At 41.6% G+C, this 19264-nt stretch overlaps 1 protein-coding gene across 5 annotated transcripts in view; it reads left to right on the top strand.

The window, feature by feature from the left end:
• Nucleotides 1–19264, top strand: part of DDC (dopa decarboxylase) — an 84505-nt gene that overhangs the window by 47272 nt on the left and 17969 nt on the right. For all 5 annotated transcript variants that reach the window (XM_075557528.1, XM_075557526.1, XM_075557529.1 and 2 more), the window contains 2 exons: nt 8544–8620; nt 10906–10925. In XM_075557528.1, the coding sequence (XP_075413643.1) occupies nt 8544–8620; nt 10906–10925 (97 nt within the window). The remainder of the gene's footprint in view (nt 1–8543; nt 8621–10905; nt 10926–19264) is intronic.

Genomic DNA, 19264 nt, shown 5'->3' with positions numbered 1-19264 from the left:
GCAGGAGCTCACAACCTGCCACGATGTTTCAGTCATGACCTGGATAGAGGAGTACTGTCAATAATACCGATGTGTGTTAATAGATGCCGAGGACCTGTTTGAACTCTCTACTTATGTGTGTGCTGTGCTGTTCTAAATACCCATGTTATCAGAAAGATATTTTTCTTCTTTAAGACATGATTGCAAGAATGTCGGCTTGCCTAATACCACACAAGGCAGATACTAAATAAGGAAGTCTGTCAGAATGTTCAGAACAATTTAGAAAAGGGCAGGCATCTCTCTGAACTCCCGAGTCTTTAAAAGCAGCCAACAAGCAGTCCTAAATTGCATTTTTAATAGATGTCTTTAAAAACTTTGCTAATAAGACAAATAAGGAACAAATGATTTTTGGTTGTTGATTTTACTGGCTTTTTAAATTTCTTAATATAAGCAGTGTCTGTTTCATTTAATGAAATTTTACCAATGGTTAGTCTATAATGTAAAGTAGACACACTGGTTATATTCTTTAAATATTGAAATGGACAAGATAATGGAAGTTTCTAAGATTTGCAATGATTACAAGCACAATAAACAGGATTCATAATGATTTCATTATTCTGTTCACAAGCATTTTATTGTTAATTTGGCAGTTTGAATCTTTTATATGCAAATCTGAACCACTCTGCCCAAATTTTAATGTCTCTCTGACATCAGGTTTTCTCCAAATATCGTCTCAAGTTTCACATGTACCAAGGGGATGTCTTGTTGCTATCAGGTGCCGTTGAGGGAATGAAGCCCTGTGAACCCTTGTGTCATCCTGCGGTTGCTGTTGTGTTGAGCCCATTGTTGCAGTCACTGTGTCAATCCATCTTATAGTCTTCTTTGTTGTTGTTGAGCCTCTATAGGACCAAGCATGATATCTTTTTCCAGGGGCTAGTCTTTCTTGATAACATCTCAAAGTACTTTTCTACTTTAAAAAAAATCCACCTGTTTGTTTCCCCCCCCCTCAAAAAAAATTTATAACTTGAGAACATATTGTTACCAGAGAACGAATTTTTATATTAAACTTGGTTACTTTGCAAGTTATTTAACACTATTTAAGGATCCTTGGTGGCCCAGTGAGTTAAGCATCAGGCTGCTAACAAGGCCAGGTGTTAAAGTTTACCAGCAGCTTCAAGAGGAAAAGAGGAGCCAATCTGCTCCCATGAGGTCTAATAGTTGGTAACGCAAATCAAAGAGTTCTATTGGGTCACCATGAGTCAGAATCAATCCAATGGCAATGAGTTTAGTTTTCAGTCTTTAAGGTAGCTAAGACTTGGTTTTAGACCTAGGCTTAAAGCTGATCTCAATCTCAACCACTTGCCAGTGAATTGACCTTGATGCAAGGTAACCCCACGTGTCAGTATAACTGTGCTCCCTGGGGGTTTTCCAGCTGATTTCTCAGACGCCTATTGGCAGGTCTTTCATCTAAGATGCCTGAGTTTAGCAGTAGAGCATTTAGATGTGTTCCACCCAGTGGTCTCTTACCAAGCAACCAACCCACTGCCATTGAGTCCATGCCAGTTTATCTCAAGCTTAAGGCTAATGGCAGAGTTGGTTATGCGTTGGGCTGTTAACCAAAAGGTGAGCAATTTGAAACCACCAACTGTGGCACAGGAGACAGACGAGACTTTCTGCTCCAGGAAAGATTTAAAGCCTCAGACACCCACAGGCACAGTCCTGCTCTGTCCTGTCCGGGTCTGTGCATCAGCATTGACTTGATGGCAGAGAGTTTGGTTTGGTTTGAAGGCTAATAGCAGGCCACTTAAAGTGTCTTGTTTTATTTATACTTTGTTTTGGGTGCCCTTTAATATAGTGAGCTGAGTTGGTAAACATTGGCGAAAAGTAATGGCTATCAACAAAGATAGGTCTTTGTTCACTTGGAGCAAGAGAGGTTTTTATGTGTGTGTGTTTGTCAAATGAAAGGACTTGTCTGTCTAAACATGACTATAAACCACAGTGAGCATGGAAAGAAGACACATGCTTCCTATAATGTCTTGAAGCAAGTATAACTTTGAATCACCGACAAGATGAGAAATTGAGAAAGAAAAATCAGGACAATCTCATAAAATTTTTTATTTTAAAATTCTAAATAAAACATTAACATAATTCAGTGTTTTTAAGGGTAATATATCACAAATAAATTATGATTATTCCAGATAGGCCAGGTGGCTGGATTATAGGAGATTTTGGGGAAGGACAGGGGAGCATTAGAATTTATTGATTGCACAATTCATTTTAGGGGTGTTTTAACCATGTGGGTGGTGTCCTAGAATTGGTGTGGTGATGATTGTACAATTCTCCTTTATATGATTGAATGATTTTACTGTTAAATTGTATGATCCATAAATTATATGCCAATAAAACTGCTATAAATAAATAAATTAGGAAATAACAACAAAAATTTTCAAATGTCATTTACTGTGTAACCAGTAAATGGAGGGAAAATACCATATTAGATGAAAACAAAACAAAAAAGGTTGTAGGCGAAACTAAGCATCCATTCATGACAAAACACCCTAGAAAATTAAGAACGGAAGAGTACTTCCTTAATCTGGTAAAATACATCTACCCAAACCTACAACAAACTTATTCTTAATGGTGAAAGTGTAGAGGTGACCTTTAAAATGGGCAACAAAATTACCACTTCTAGTTAACATTATAATTGCTAAGGTTCTTATAAGAGAAGACAAAGAAGTAAGAGTAGGATTAGAGTGAAAGATATAAAACTCTCATGATTCACAAGAGGATATGACTGCTTTCAATGAAAGATAATTTCCAATCAAAGCTTTATAATTAATTAGAGAACATAGCAAGTTTTCCAGAAACTAACAATTTTTAAAGTTGCATTCTTTTACATCTATGAGAAACAGAACAAACGGCACCGAGAAGGGGAGGTGGGAGAAAGGAAGGGGGGGTGGTCAACCAACCCAGGGACAAGGGGACAACAAGTGAACTAAAATCAATGGTTCATGAGAGAAGGAGGGCGGGGAGGAAAATGAGGAACTGATATTAATGGCTCAAGTTGCTTTGAAAATGATGATGGCAACATATGTACAAATGTGCTTTTCATAATGGATGAATGTATGGATTGCGATAAGAAATGTAAGAGCCCCCAATAAAAGTATTTAATAAAATTTTAAAAACAAAAAAGAAACAGTACATTTAAAAAATATTACTCTAGAAAATAGAAGAAAAAAAAAGAACATACAAGGGGATAGCCCTCCCCAAACTGATTTTTTTTTCAAAGCTATGGATTTAAATTTTTTTACAAAAGAAACTTACCACCTTCAAAGTACTCTCCACTCCACTTTATACATGTGTCAAATCTGCAATTCCATTCTCAGAAACATTTTTCAAGCTCATCTGTTTGGATGAGTGACAGCACCTCCCTTTTTCTCCTTCACCTCTTCTATTTTGTCAAGTCACTCTCCTTTCATGTCCCTCTTCAAAAAAGGAGTCACATGGTGTGAGGTCAGGCAAATAAGGTGCATTGGGCAAGAGAGGCATGCTGGGGTTTTTTGGGTTTTTTTTGCCAAAAACTGATGCAATGAGAACCAGTCCCCTGTCTCCACAAATCAGGCCTTTTTTGTCACATATTGTTTGCAATCTTTTCAGAACCTCTAAATAGAAAGCTTAATTAAGAGTCTGACCCCAGTGGAAAGAACTCCAAATCCACTATCCCCCTCACTTAAAGAAACAAACAAACATTGTCTTGATCTTTTGTTTCACTTGATGAGCTTTTGGGGGATGAGGTGACGATGGAATCTTCCACTGGCTTGGTTGATGTTGGCTTTGGGGGTCATAAGAATAGCACCATGTCCCATCACCAGTAATGACAGTGGGCAAAAGTCTGGGTCGTTTCAGAGCTGTTCTTTCAAAGCACGCCATGTTTCCACTGAACGCTCTTTTTCTTGGTCAGTTAGAATCCGAGGCACAGATTCCGCAGTGACCCTTATCATTCCCACATCTTTTGTTACAATTCTCTGAACCGAGCTCCAAAATAGTCCAAATAACTTCCCAGCCTCTTCAATGGTCTGCCATTGGTCTTCGAGCACAGGTGCATAAATTTTGTCGACATTTTTCTTCTATTCAGGAAGTGACAGGCATCCAGAACCAGGTTTGTCATCAATTAACATTTCACCTTTTTTGAAATGAGAAAACCACCCATACATTTGAGTTTTTCCCATAGCGCTGTCCTTGTAAGTTCAACATCACAACAGTTTCTGCATCATTTTTATCAAGCAGGAAACCAAATTTAACAGCCACAAACTGTTCTCTTAAATCGGCTAGCACAAAAAATGAGGTTCGAATGAAACTGCTTTTACAAAAAGATTCACTGTGACCATAGAGAACCTTCCCAGGCGATGCCACTGGGTGCACTAACTCAGAGTGAGTTGCTCGATGCCTGCCTAGTGGGAAAAATGCATACTGTCAAAGCTCTGCCTGATGGAGCTTTTTTTCCATTTTTTTTTGTGTGTGTTTTTTTTTGTGGGGGTTAACCTCTCATACATAGGATGTATTATTCTTTATACAATTTTGTATGGTTTTAATGTGGAATAATACTTTCTTATAAACAAACACACACACTCAAAGGCGTTGCTGATAGTGGAAAATGAATTATTATCTCCACTTGCAAAGAGCAGAGAGCTAGAGGTATTCACACTCCTTTAATTCTATCCAGAGAAAGAGAGGCTTTCTACCCCTGTAAAGAGTTATAATCTTGGAAAGCCCCCGGGGCAGTTCTACTTTGTCTTACAGGCTTGCTAGGAGTCAGAATCCAGTTGAGGTCAGTAAGAGTTTTCTTTCTCTATCTCTCTCCTTCTCTCTTCCCATGTGATCTCTCTGCCTGCCTGTCTCTGTCTCTCTGAAGTTTCCATGGAGTCAGTGCCAACGTATGGCTCTACATATGTGTCAGAGTAAAACTGCCCAATAGATTTTTTTTCTTCTCTGTTCATTTGATGAGTTTAAAAAAATTATACCAATAATTACAATAAACTTCAAAAGGCTAATTTTAGCGCTCTTAGAAAACTTACCGAATATTGCGGCCTGAGCTGCAAACAAGGAGATACAAGTCTGTGTGACGCCCCTGACCGGCAAGACCATCGCCCTTGAGGTTAAGCCCAGTGACACCATGGAGAATGTTAAAACTAAAATCCAAGACAAGGAAGGAATTGGGAATCTGCTCCCCACCCTCCCCACCAGTGACCAGCAGCACCTGATTTTTGTTTTTTATAAACATCTGGAGGATGGCCATACTCTCTGATTACAGCATCCAGCAAGAGTCCCTCCTGGACTTAGTGTTGTGTCTGCGTGGTGGCATTGAACTGTCCCTGAGCCAGCTGGTCTAGAAGTGCAACTGAGACAGGATGATTTGCCACAAATGTTATGCTGCGTTCACCCCCTAATTGCTGCAGGAAGTGCAGCCACATGGGGCTGGCCCCAATCCCAGCTACGGTGACTTCCTCCCCAGAAGATTGCACTACAGAGGCCAGCACTGAAGGTACAGCCCTGGGAGAGTGGTGGGCCTGCCCAGACCACACCGGAGCAAACTAAGAGGGAAAGAGAGAGAGAGAGAGTGGACCGTATCCTAGCCCGCCAAGCCCCAAAGACAACACTCCTGCTCAGAGTAGCCAAGGCACAAAGAGTACTGTTGGGCCGACCCACCATAAGACATGACATCCCCTCACTGACCCACAGCACTGCAGGGAATAACACTGGAGCCACAGTGTGGGAATTGTGCCTAGTTTGACTACCCCACACCAGGGTGAAACATGGAGAGCAACAGAGCAGCAAGGGGAGTAAAGCAATAAAGTTCCTGAGGAATACCGAAAATAGACTTCAGACTCAGAGGGCAGGGTTTGGCACCTCACCAGACTTGATCAGAAAATATTCATAAGGGTCAACAGACAGACCTGGGACTATTTATAGGCTCCCCCTTCTTCCCCCTGATGGATAATACCCCACCCCCACCTGAGGGGCATGAACAACAGAAGCATGGGGGAAGGGAGACAGTGGATGGTGTAAGATATGAAAACAATACTTTTTGAGCATGATGAGGGCAATGAATGTACAACTGTGCTTTACACAATTGATGGGTGTATGGATTGTGATAAGAGTTGTATGAGCCCCTAACAAAATGAATTTAAAAATTTTAATATAAAAAAAGAAAATAATGATTTATAATTTATCAAAGGGTCACAAAAGTGAAAGGTTCAGGGAGGGAAGGAAACAAGAGGAGCTGATACCAAGGGCTCAAGCAGAAAGGAAGTGTTTGAAAATGATGATGGCTACATATGTACAAATGTGCTTGATAGAATTGATGTATGGATTGTTATAAGAGCCCCCAATAAAATTGTATAAATAAAGAAGGGTGGCCACACCAACAATCTACGTCCCAAGAAGAAGATCAAATAAGGCCCCTCTCTGCTGACTCCCTGCATCCTGCTGCTGGGGTTCTCCTGAACCCAATAGCCCTGGGCCCTCAAGAAAGTCCCACATTCATTGAACTGAAAAGAAAGGAAGGAAGAGGGAGAGAAAGAAAAGTTATCTATATTCATTACTTTAGAAAGGACAGAATTTTTCTATTAGGTAAAAATAATGTAATATTACTTTAGTATAAAAATCAACAGACTACTCACCACGTAATTATTAGAGATAATCACCAATCTCCATGACAGAGTTTACATTGTCATTTTCCCAACCAACTTTGACATGAGACAAAAATGAATGCATTGCAGCTATTAAAGAACGTGGTGAAAACCTGCATACAGAAGCTATTTCTACACCCACTTCCCTATCCACTTTCATGATTGCTCACACTCCCGATAAAAATAGCTTAGAGTTTACTTAAACTTCTCATCGTAAAGTATAATTATGTTTATTTTCACACCTTTAGTGGATCTAGCTAGCGGTGATTGTCATTCATTTGAAGAGAAGTGCTGTGAACTCTTCAGAGGGTCTTGGAGGCTGATTTTTACCTGGAGGTTATTAGGTCTTCCCTTCTGGGTGTCCTGAGGAGGCTTCAACTTCCACCCTTTCAGTTAGCAGCCCAGCACATTAACCATTTTTCTTGCCCGGTGACACGCATTGTCTCTCTGTGTATATATAATTTTTATTGCTCTGTCATATATGTATAGATGCCATATATTCAGTATACATACACATGTGACTTATGGTATAGAGTTATAGATATGCATGTATGTGTATATATACAACTGTTGATCTTATTAGTTACCATTGAGTTGATAGTTATTTGACTCCATGGCAATTAATAACATCAAGTGATACATGCTCTAGTTACACAGTACAACTAGAGTGTATGCAGAGTAGAACCGCTCCGTGGGATTTTAAAGCATGTGACATGTCAATATGCGATATATAGAGAGATCTAGACCTAGATATCCTTAATTCTGACACTAAGAAGCGGAGACCTCTCCTGGTATAGAGAAATCCAAAGGACATTTCTCTAGTCATGCTTGATAATATTCCCCTAGGATGCAATGACATTCCTATACATGCACCCACAATTAGATGCGATAGATTTTCTTCTCCCATAGGTCAGAGGGAATGTACTCTAGAAGATGCGTTACTGTCACTGTTTTCATCCTTCTGCAAACAGAAAAGCTCCAGTATGTGTCCAAAGTAAATCTCCTCCCCTTCTCACTCTTCTTTCCCCTTGGAAGTCCTCGTCCTGGCCTCCTTACTTCATGGTCACTGAGCTTTATCTTTCCTGTTATGCTTGTTTTCAAGTCTGAGCTCCTGCCAAATTGACAGTTCTTCTCTAGTTTGTCCGCAGGCTATTTTAAAGTGTCCACCATGCCAAATGAAGCAGACTCCATTAGCATACAGCTGAGGCCTCTCTAATCCGAGTTCAAATGAGGATTTTGGCCTGAGTGATCCAGACTATCAACTTGAATGCCTGTGGAACGACTAGGTGTAAAAGGATGGAGTTCTGAAGACAGGTCTTTGGACTCAGGCCTATTGCACGTGCCATTTTAGCTGTCTCTGTCTTCTCAGTTGCTAACCCATTTAGTCAGCACCCATTTACTAGCATGACCAGGAGTGGGTACTTACTGATGGTGTCGGGCCCTGAGAATACAGACAGACATAACACGTTTTTCCACCTTCACCCCAGGTTCTTTGAACTATGAGATTACATCTCTGCTAGAGACATTCCAGGTTCTTGAGGTAATGTGAGAGGTCAAGTGTGCCCTGAAGTACCTCATAAGAAAGGTCTGCATATCGACTTTCAAAAATGAGCCATGGAAAATGCTCCGGCGCGCAGTGCTACTCCGGTGCACGAGGTCGCCGTGAGTCAGCATTGATGCCACAGCAGCTGGGTGGAAGCGAGGGCAGGGGGTGAGCGGCAAGAGAGCATGGTGATAGGCAGGTTTGAGCGGAGGCTCGAGAGAAGAAAGCTCTTCATTGATGAGCTGAAAAGAGGGAGCAGGACTCGCAGGTGAAGGGGCGGATCATCCAAGTTAGTGCTGCTGTTGAACTCTGTTATTTGTTCTGTAAACCAGGGTGAAAAAGAGATCCAGCTTAACCGGAGCCTTTAAGCTTGACCCCCTTTATCTAAAACACAGTCACCAGGATTCAGGTAAGCTTATGCTCTTGCTGTTAATCGATTGTCCCATTTGTGTTTTCCACAGAGCTCTACTCCACGTTTCTAGAAGGCAAAGAGGAGCGTTTACAGACAGTAGTGGTTGGAGGGTTGGGAAGCAGGAGCGGTTCTCCACTTTTCTTCCGTGTAGGGTGGCATATGCCTGATGCCAAGGGCTCCCTCTGTGGAATTGCTACTCCCACGGGAACCTAGAACCTGATGCTCAGGGCAGGGGCAGGAGCCAGAGACACAGAGATGCCTCCTATATGTAAGGAAGCATCGTTAGAACAAGGTCTGCCCTGATGTCTTTCTGAAAAGGAATCTGGGTCAATGCCTGCCCAAATCACAAAGGAAGCAGAACTGAACAAACAAAGTTGGGCAAGGGTGGGGAGAGAAGAGAAAATAAGATGGAGCTACAGGTAGGATTGGTATACAAAATGCGTGCTGTCGTCCTTCAGTTAACTTGGCACTGGTGATAGGATACCCATCCAAAGGTTGACCTTGGAAGTGGACCAGAAGACAGTTAAGTAGTGACTGATGATTCCCACGGAAGGGTAAGTCTTCCTTAGGCTGCAGCAGGGAGCTGCACACTTGCTAGAAGGGCGTAAACTTGGCTTTGGGTTTCCCAGTGACAGGAGGAGGTATACAAGTCATGGTGACTTTAAGAACTGAGGAGCACAGCATTCTGGGTAGGAAATATCCTAAAGACATTTCTCCAGTACCTTTTTCACAGCTCTGGTCTATTCACACACACAGTGGCCCAATGCCAAGCCTGACGCTACATAGACCGGGCTATAGAAATGAAACCATGGCCACCGGAAATCATTGGCTAAGGAGTGTTTATCATTCTTGGTGCTAACAGTGAACGATTGTATAAGGGTTCTAAATTGGATGAAGTTCTCCAACCAGTCCTTAAAGAAGCCAGTGGACTGAGAAACAAATACCTTCTTTCACTAATAATGTTGTTTGGTTGTTGATCAAAACTCTCTAGTTGAAACCTCTAGTTGCACGGCCCAATAGAATTTTCTGCAAGGAAGAAAATGTGCTCTAGTATGTGTCTACTGTGCACTTGAAATGTGGTTAAGGTGTTTGAAGAATTCACTGTGACCAGAGAGAACCTTCCCATGTGACACTAACTCAGAGTTGTGCTAACTCAGAGTTGCTTGATGCTTGCCGAGTGGGGAAACTCCATACTACGGAAACTCTACCTGGCAGAGCTTTTTTCTGTTGTTGTTGTGAGATATTTTGTGTGTGTGTGTGTGTGTGTGTACCCCTCTTAGTCATAGCTGAGCCTAGTGAGGGCCTGCTTACAGTTCTATGTCAACTACCATTACCCAGGAGGCAGGAGATGCTTACTTCATAGTGTGACCAGTCTTCATCATTCTCACCTTACTCCTTGCCCAAGATGACTCATCCATTGAATCCAGGATAATGAGTGATTTCGCAGATAATCACCGAGTATCTGCTCTGTACTGAATACTGGAATATGATCTAAGAATGCAGAGATGAAACTTCTGCAAAGAAATTTATTCTTTTTAATATTTTAATCATTTTTCATATTACAAATTCATAGTCTCATGCATGAAGGGATGAATGATGAATGGTTGACACGATCTGAATGCTAACTTAACACTGGGCCAGAGAAGACATCTCAGATTCTCATTCTTATGTAATGCAGATGGCATGACTAACAGGAATCCATTAATAATTTAGCATTTCCAATTTGTCTTTTTGGGCATCATGCTTTCAAAGGACTGCTATTGAATATGTATCCTTGAGAAATGCCACCAAGGAGAGTGACACAAACTAAAATCCAGCGTCAGTCCTCTGGGGATTTTACCAAGACACAGGAGAGGCGGTCTATAAACTGTTCATAAGAGATACACTTTGAAAAATAGACGCAGTAAGCATTTGATCAAGGGCAGCAGTGGCCCAGTAGGAGCCATGTAGGAGCCCCAACTTTGAACCAGGTCAAGCCACTTCATGCTCAGCCACTGCCTGAGAATGGAGGCTGGTATGTTACCATATGCTGAACTAGGATGCTATGAGGTTTTGGTTTCCACTTTAAGACAGACTAAGAAGAAAATCCTGGAAATCTATTTCTGAAAATGAGTCCGTGAAAACCCATGGTTTGATGATGGGAAGGTGCGGGACTGGGCCATATTGTCTTTTGTGCGTGGGCTTACCAAGAGTCAATGACCTATCCTATGGCAGTTGTTAATTACCCAAAGCATTTAATTAACAAGTGTGTCTAACAGGTTTTTTTCCTTTCCTTTTTGCAGGGCTTATCACTGATTATAGGGTAAGTGCAATATTTCTCTCTTAATCTCCAAGTCGGTTGTAGTCCAGAGAATGAACATAATTTGGGGGGTTAGATCTCTTGCAGCCTCCCCTGACTCATGGTCAGGATTCCACAAAATGATACCTTCAAACTCAGAATTCTGGTGGTGCCTTTGGGTAAGTGTTGGACTGCTAACCACAGGTCAATGGTTCGAATCTATCCGCTTCTCCGCAGGAGAAAGATGAGTTTTTCTGCTTCTGTAAAGATTTTCAGCCTTGGAAATATGATAGGATCACTATGAATTAGAATCATTTTGATGGCAGTAGGTTTGGTGTTTTTGTAACTCAGTTCTAAGTAACAAAGGAGATGGGGTTCTGATGGGCAGCTTTGCCAATTCCACCAATCAGAGGTCTTGGGTTAGAAGGAAGCAACCTTTGCTGTTCCTGTAGGAAAGATGAAGAGACAGCTGCACACATGATTTTCCCAAACGGATGGGCTCTATCCCTTGGCCCTCAGTTACACATCATGACTGTGGGCCGTGGGAAAGTGAGGGGCAGATGACACTGAAAGTGCTCAGGGGTGGTAGAGTCATTGCAGCAGCCTCCCCACGCGCTCCTTTCTAGTTGAAAACACCAGGCTAAACTAGCCTTCCTCTATAAGGGAGTTTGTGAATAAACGCTGTTGTTCTTCACTGCCATTGTGTAGGCCTCTGACTCGCAGTGGCCCCATACACAGCAATACCACCTGGAAGGCAAAAATCCTATCACTGTCGCTACTGCCTCCATAGACACACGTCAGTCCTCTTGGAACCACCAGTGGTGGTGGGACCTATACAAAAGCAGAGAGCCCAGAGGCCATTGAAACTCAAAAGAACAGGAATGGGGCTACTAGCTCATCTGCCCTCTGCCATCAAGAGATTGCCTATATCCCATTGTTTTCTCATCAGCGTTGAGAGACACCGAATTTACCATAGTAGGGTACCACTGCGATACAGGTTGTGCACTTGAGGCTGTCTGAGTCAAGGAGGGCCCTCCCTGTTGATAATCTGCCAGTTGACCCTCAAAAGCACAGGCATAACTAGCCCTCTTCTACATCCCAGCCTCTGATCTGCAATCACTTGCAACTAGCTGAAAACAACTGTGAGCCTAGAGATCCGGGTCACCAGGAAGCCCTACCAAACCTGGGCACAGCTTTCTTAGGACCAACAAGCTTCACAGCAGGGAGGAAAAGGGCCACAGTATCTGTAAATTACTGGTTGGGATGGGACGCTAGGAGCTCACTGAATCGGTTCACTTCTTTGTTTAAAAGGTTAAGATTCGAATGATTTTTTTTAGAACGTTATTATTTAAGGGATATCGTGACAGCAAGCTGAAGAAAAGTTTGGAGGATCGAGTCACCCACTGTTTCCCTGCCCTAACCTGGCATTCGTGCAGCTCCCCTGGCTCATGACTGCTCTCAGCGTTCGCAGGACAAGGATCCTCCAAATGCTATATGAACCATGTTGTGTTGAGCTTTTCTTCTCACTGGAACTAAAGTTGAGAAACATTCTTACATATTTCTCCATAATCTCAACAAATTACATAGAAACGATAGACAATTCTATGGTATATGGTATAATTATTCAGTTCCTTATGTTTACTTATTTCATGGATTTTCTAATATTCTACTATATATTTTACTACTTTCCTATGAAAGATGTTGGCTTTTATAAGTTACTCTTCAAAGGCTATCTTGCACAGTTAGCCTTCTGCTTATAGTATATGATTTCTAGTGTGTATGACTTAGAATGGGGCCATTCGGTCCAAGGATGTGACAATGTAATATCTTGTAGTCTTCATCAAGTTCTCATAACTCAAATATAAGGACCCCCTGGGAATCAAACTCCTTTTAAATAAATGCGGCACTGCATTTAGAAAGCCTTCTGTGTTATTTGCAAGCATGTTGGTTTACATACGTTTCATTGTCCAAAGACAAGAACGATCTCAACCACGCATACACGAGCAACTGGGGAGTGTGGTCTCCTCGGATGGCTCCTGTAACTCAACCAAGGATCAGGGATGAGTATGGGCGGCCATACCCACAAGTCAGAAGCTGGCAGAGGTTGGCTTTGGCATTTGTGGTCTATTTTTTTTTTCTGAATCTCTTTCTATGCCCATGAGAACCTTACCCTTCTTTGGTGCCCTTGAATTCTCCAACCCCACGCTCTTCTTTACCCTACTTACTATGTCTGAAGGGGAGGCATCGGTCTTCTTGTATCCTCAGTGGTGAATATTGTTCTCTCCGGGCACCAGTAGCTTCAAGTTGAATCACTGCTTCTGCCGTTAAACCGGAAAAATGATTTCTGTCACTTCCCTCTTATTGGTTGCTTATGTGTTCCGTTCTGTTATTTCAATTAAAACTCACTGCCATTGAATTGATGGCAACTCATAGTCACTGCACAGGACAAAGGAGAAGTGCCTCTGTAAGTTTCTGAGATTGTAACTATTTAGGGGAGTAGAAAACCCCATCTTCCCCCCCCCCCTTGGAGCAGCTGGTGGTTTCAAATGCTCACCTTGCAGTGAGCGGTGTATAACCATCACACCACCAGGGCATATTAATATATATATATAATATATATTTATGTAAATAATATATATACATATTATATTATGCACATATAATTTAAACTGCCTTGCTTACCTAGTGAGATATAGCACAAATATAACAAGTAGTAGACTTGAAAGAACAGAAATTAATTTTCCCACAGTTCTGGAGACAGTAACTCCAAATCAGGATCTCAAGCCATTTCAATTCCCTCCTTGTCAATAGTCCCAGGTTCTTAGGTTCTTTGGCTTGTATAGACAGTATTCACATGGTGTCTGTATTTTTTAGTTCTTATACACATGTCTCTGTGTATATGCTGCTCTTTATATAAATAACGTGATTAGGCTTTATGCTCCACCTTACATTAGTATGACCTTGATGATTAATTGCATTGCATTATGGAAGTTGATCACGCTATAGTTATTTGATTACATTTACAGGTGTAAGGGTGAAGATTCTAAAGCTGGTATTTTGTGAGAAAATTCCATTCAACAGTGGTGGAGTGAAGTCTTCATGTGGCTTTTTTACTCATTTCTGAATTTATTAGGCAAGACGATGCTAATAGGGTGTGTGTCGCACTAACAAGGGATTGTTCAGTTTTCCTTACCACCACCACCCTGCAACCCCGGGTCTAAGGAGAAGCCATCTTTGAAGCAGCAGCTGCAGCAGCAGAGAGGAATCCCAAAAGGCATTGGAAGAACATGCCCATTTTGTCTGTCGGAAGTGGCAAAGACTATGAGACTGTGAGACAGAGCGGTAGGCGGACTCTGATCTCTGAAGGCAGAGACCCAGACATCACATGGATGAGAGGGTGAGGCCTAGAGGGAGACCTGGCTGCTGGCTGAAGAGTTGTGTTGCTGTGGACCACGGCTGCATCCTTGCTATTTACCAATCCTGCTTGGGTAACCTATTAGCTTCCCCAATAACCCCCTGTAATTGTGAGCATTGCCTGAGTTCTGTGTGGCCATTGCAATGGATAATTGAGGGCAGCCTCGACGTCGAGTGCCATGGACAGAAGCGCTAACGTCAGAGTACGTGAAGAAGAATGGAGCCGGAAGATGTCTGACCCTGGCTCTTGGCAATAAGGAAGCCAGAAGAGGTCAGATGGGACCACCTACCCTGTTTACTGCAGCCACCAAGTCATTTGTCTCTACTAGTTTAACATGAGGCATTGGCTTCAGTTAAAGGAATTCCAAGCATCAGCAGACCTGTTCTTCTTTTCAGCTTTCATCACCCACCTCTAATCTCAGTGTGTCCGCCATAGTATTTTCATGTCTTTCTCCTGAACACTGAAGGAGTATCCTTTCTGGTGACTGTGATCACAGACCCATTTTCCAGTCACAAACTGTGCACCTGCTCTGCTTACCTCCTGGACTCTCTGGCTACTGGGGGATACAGAAGTATACAAAAATCATACATTCTGTGAGCTGTCTTTATGAAACATCTAACTCCCTTCTAATCACTCTTTCTTAAGGGAAATGTCTCAACTCTTTGCCTACTTTTTGTTTTATCCTCATACTGTCTTCTCCTTATACCACTAGTTATACCTTAAAATAATGAAATTCCAGAAATCACATAATGGTGGATTTGAGTCAAAAGTAGGGTGTAGACAATGTTTGTGTAGTACGTCTATTGGTTGTAAGCAACAGATACCCAAGCAAGAGCTAGACACTACAAGTAGCTGGATCCTTGTTGATGTTCAGCATCAAAAGCGAACTACTTTTGAGGGAAAGTATGCCTCTGATAGGTGGTTAGAGATAAAAACTTATGTAAGCTACTCATCAGTGCCATATCAGAAGCTGAAGAATTCTGTCAACTTCTTCCATCTGAAATTGATCTAACATGCAATCAAGATGAATTTATAATCAGTGGTGGTTAGGATATAAAAATTGGTAACAAAGAGGAAGGAATAGGAGTTGGAAAATAAAGTCTTCATGATAGAAACAAAGCCGGAGATTCCATGGTAGAATTTTGTGGCCAACATTTTAAACATCTTAAGCCATGACTGTACACCTTGCCAGAGGAATAAATAGGAATCAAATCGACTGTATCTGTGGAAAGAGATGATGGAGAAGATTAATATTAGCAGACAAAATGAGGCCAAGGGCTGACTATGGAACAGACCATCAATTGCTCATATGCAAGTTCAAGTTGGAGAAAATTAAAACAAGTCTATGAGAGGCAAAATAAGACCTGGAATATATCCAACCTGCATTTTGAGAATACTTTAAGAACACATTGGACACAAATGACAGAAGCCCGGATGAGCTGTGGGACAACATCAAGAACATCACAGAGGAAGAGAGCAAAGGGTCATTAAAAAGACAAGAAAGAAAGAGCCAAATGGATGCTAGAAGAGACTCTGAAACTTGCTCTTAAAGGTAGATTCACCGGAAGAAATGATGACATAAAAGAGTTGAACAAAAAAAATCCCAAAGCACATCTCAAGAGAACGGTCTCATGATGAAATGCACAAAGAACTGTAGTTAGAAAACCACAAGGGAAGATCACACTCGGCATGTGTCAAGCTGAACACTGTACCAAAAAGAACTGGTTAACATGCAGTCATTACAAGAGTAGCATATGAGCAAGAACGAATGATAGTGAAGGGAAAACTCGAAGCTGCACTGAAGGCCTGGAGCCCTGGTGGCGCAGTGGGTATGAGGCAGGCTGCAATCTGCAAGCTTGGAAATTTTAAACCCCAGCTGCTCTGAGGAAAAAAGAAGAACCTTCTACTCCAGTAAATAATCATAGTCTGGAAACTTACAGGGGGCAGTTGTACCCTGTCCTATAGGGTTGCTATGTGTTGGCATCAACTAAATGGCAGTGAGTTTGTTTGTTTGTTTGTTTGCACTAAAGTCATGAGCCAACAACAAAGCTTTGGAAGCCCTCATTCATCCATGCCAAGAAACTTGGAAGACAGCCCCCTGACCAACTTACTGGAAGAGATCTGTATTGGTGCCCATTTCAAATAAAGGTACTCCAACAGAGTGAGGAAATTATCTAGTACTATCGTCAATATCACATGCAAGTAAAAATGTGCTGAAAATAATGAGAAAATGGTTTAGCAAGCACATCAGCTGGAAGCTGCCAGGCTTTTAAGTCAGATGCTGAAGGAAACTTGACAGGAGGGATATTGCTAGCATCAAATGGATCTGGGCTGAAAGCAAAAAGTACCAGAAAGATGTTTCCTGTGTTTATTTACTAGGCAAAAACATTTGACTGTGTGTATCCTAACAAACTATAGCTAACATCGAGAAGAATGAACATTCCAGAACACTCCATGGGGCTTATGCAGAACCTGACCAAGAGGCAGGTGCAGGGACCAAACACAGAAACATATCATGGTTTAAAATCAGTAAAGGTATGTGTCAGTCTTTTCAACATGCTTAATCAGTTTATATGCTGAGCAAATTACATGAAGAAGAACATGGCATCAGAATTGGAGGAAGCCTTATTAACAACCTAAGATATGCAGATGGCACCATGTCTTTGTCGAAAGTGAAGAATTGGGCAAAGCCCTAAGGGCGTGCAACAGAGCATCAAGGGGAGCAAAGCAATGAAGTCCCTGAGGAAACACCAAAAATAGACTTCCGGGCCAGGGTGTGGTGCCCCTGCAGACTCGACTGGTAAACACTCCTAAAGGTCAACAAACTATTTATAGGCTTTCCTTTTTTTGTCATTGGTTTTGGTTGTTGTTCTTTTGGGGGTTTTGTTGTTGTTGTTTTGCTTTGTCTTGTTTTTGTGCTTATTATTATCTCTGCATGTCTAGCTAGATAAGATAGGTGGGGAAAACAATCCGGAGGAGAAAATAATGGGACCAACGGTTCTGGGAGGGTGCATGGGAGAGGGGCAAGTAGGGGAAAGGAAGTAGGTGTTAACAAACCCAGGGACAAGGGAAGAAGAAGTGATCCATGAGGAGAAGGGTGTAGGATGCCTGGTGGGGCTTGATTAAGGGCAATGAAGCTGAGAGGAATTATTGAAACCTGAATGAAGGCCAAACATGATAGTGGGATAAGAGGAAAGTAAAAGGAAATAGAGGAAAGAACTAGGAGGCAAAGGGCATTTATAGAGGTCTAAATATAGGCATGTACATATGTAAATATATTTATATGTAAAAATAAGGAACTAGATCTATGTACATATATTTATATGTTAAGTATTAAGGTAGCAGACAGACATTGAGCCTTTACTCAAGTACTCCCTCAAGGCAAGAACACTTTGTTATAATAGCCTGGAATTCTGTGATGCTCACCTTCCTGATACAATCGCTGAAGACAAAATGGGTGCATAAGAAAATGTCGTGAAGAAAGCTAATTGTGCCTGGCTATCAAAAGATATAATATCTGGGGTCTTAAAGGCTTGAAGATAAACAAGCAGCCATATAGCTGAGAAGCAACAAAGTCCACATGGAGGAAGCACACCAGCCTGTGTAATCATGAGGTGTCAATGGGAACAAGTATCAGGCATCAAAGACCCAAAACAAAAAATCATATCAATGTGGATGATGGGGAGCATGGAGTGAAGACCCAAGACCCATCTGTAGGAAATTGGACATCCCCTTACAAAAGGTCATGGGGAGGAGATGAGCCAGTCAGGGTGAAGTGTAGCAATGATGAAACATACAACTTTCCTCTAGTTTTTTAATGCTTCCTCCCCCCACTATTATGACACCCATTCTACCTTACAAATATGTCTAGACCAGAGAGTATACACTGGTACAAATAAGAGCTCAAAATGAAGGGACTCTAGGACAGACAAACCCTACAGGACCAATAATGAGAGTAGCAATACCAGGAGGAGTAAGGGAAGGTGGGAGGAGAAAGGGAAACCAATCACAATAATCTACATATAACCCCTTCCCAGGGGAACAGACAAAAGGAAAATGGGTTAAGGGAGACAGCTGTCAGTGTAAGACATGAAAAAAATTTCTTTTATAAATCATCAAGGGTTCATGAGGGAGGGGTGAAGGAAATGAGCTGATACAAAGGGCTCAAGTAGAAAGAAAATGTTTTGAAAATGATGATGGCAACATATGTACAAATATGCTTGACATAATTTATGTATGGATGGATTGTGATGAGAGCTGTATGAGCCCCCAGTAAAATGATTTTTTAAGTGAGGACTTGAAGCATTTGCTGATGGAAATAAAGGACTGAAATCTTCAAAATGGATTACAACTCATCATAAAGAAATCCAGAGACTCACTCTCTCACTCACTCACTCACTCACTCACTCACTCACTCACTCACTCACTCATTCACTCACTCTCTCACTCACTCACTCTCTCACTCTCTCATTAACTCACTCTTCCACTCACTAATTCAATCACTCACTCATTCTCTCACTAATTCACTCACTCTCTGACTCACTCTCTCTCTCACTCACTCTCTCACTAATTCACTCACTCACTCACTCCCTCTCTCTCTCACAAAAGGAAAAAATAAAAAGAAACCCAGAATCCTCCTAACTGAACTAATAGGTAAAATTATGATGTGATTATGATGATAGAGAAGAGAATTAAGTTATCAAGAAAAAATTTCATTTTCTTTGGCTCCACAATCAATAAGAATTCAATCCATGTATAATATTGGGCAAATCTGCTGCACAAGACTTCTTTGAAGTGTCAGAGCAAGGATGTCCCCTTGAGAACTCAGGTGTTCCTGATCCAAGCTATGGTATTTTCAGTTCTCTCCTGTGAAAGTAAAGAGGAAGACTGAACGAAATGGATGCATTTGAATTATGGCATTGGTGACGAATATTAAAAGTACTATGGA

This window comes from Tenrec ecaudatus, chromosome 9, assembly GCF_050624435.1.
Source record: "Tenrec ecaudatus isolate mTenEca1 chromosome 9, mTenEca1.hap1, whole genome shotgun sequence".
NCBI classification, from domain to species: Eukaryota; Metazoa; Chordata; class Mammalia; order Afrosoricida; family Tenrecidae; genus Tenrec; species Tenrec ecaudatus.
Note: the sequence above shows the minus strand (reverse complement) of the source record. Positions and strands in the feature narration are given on the sequence as shown.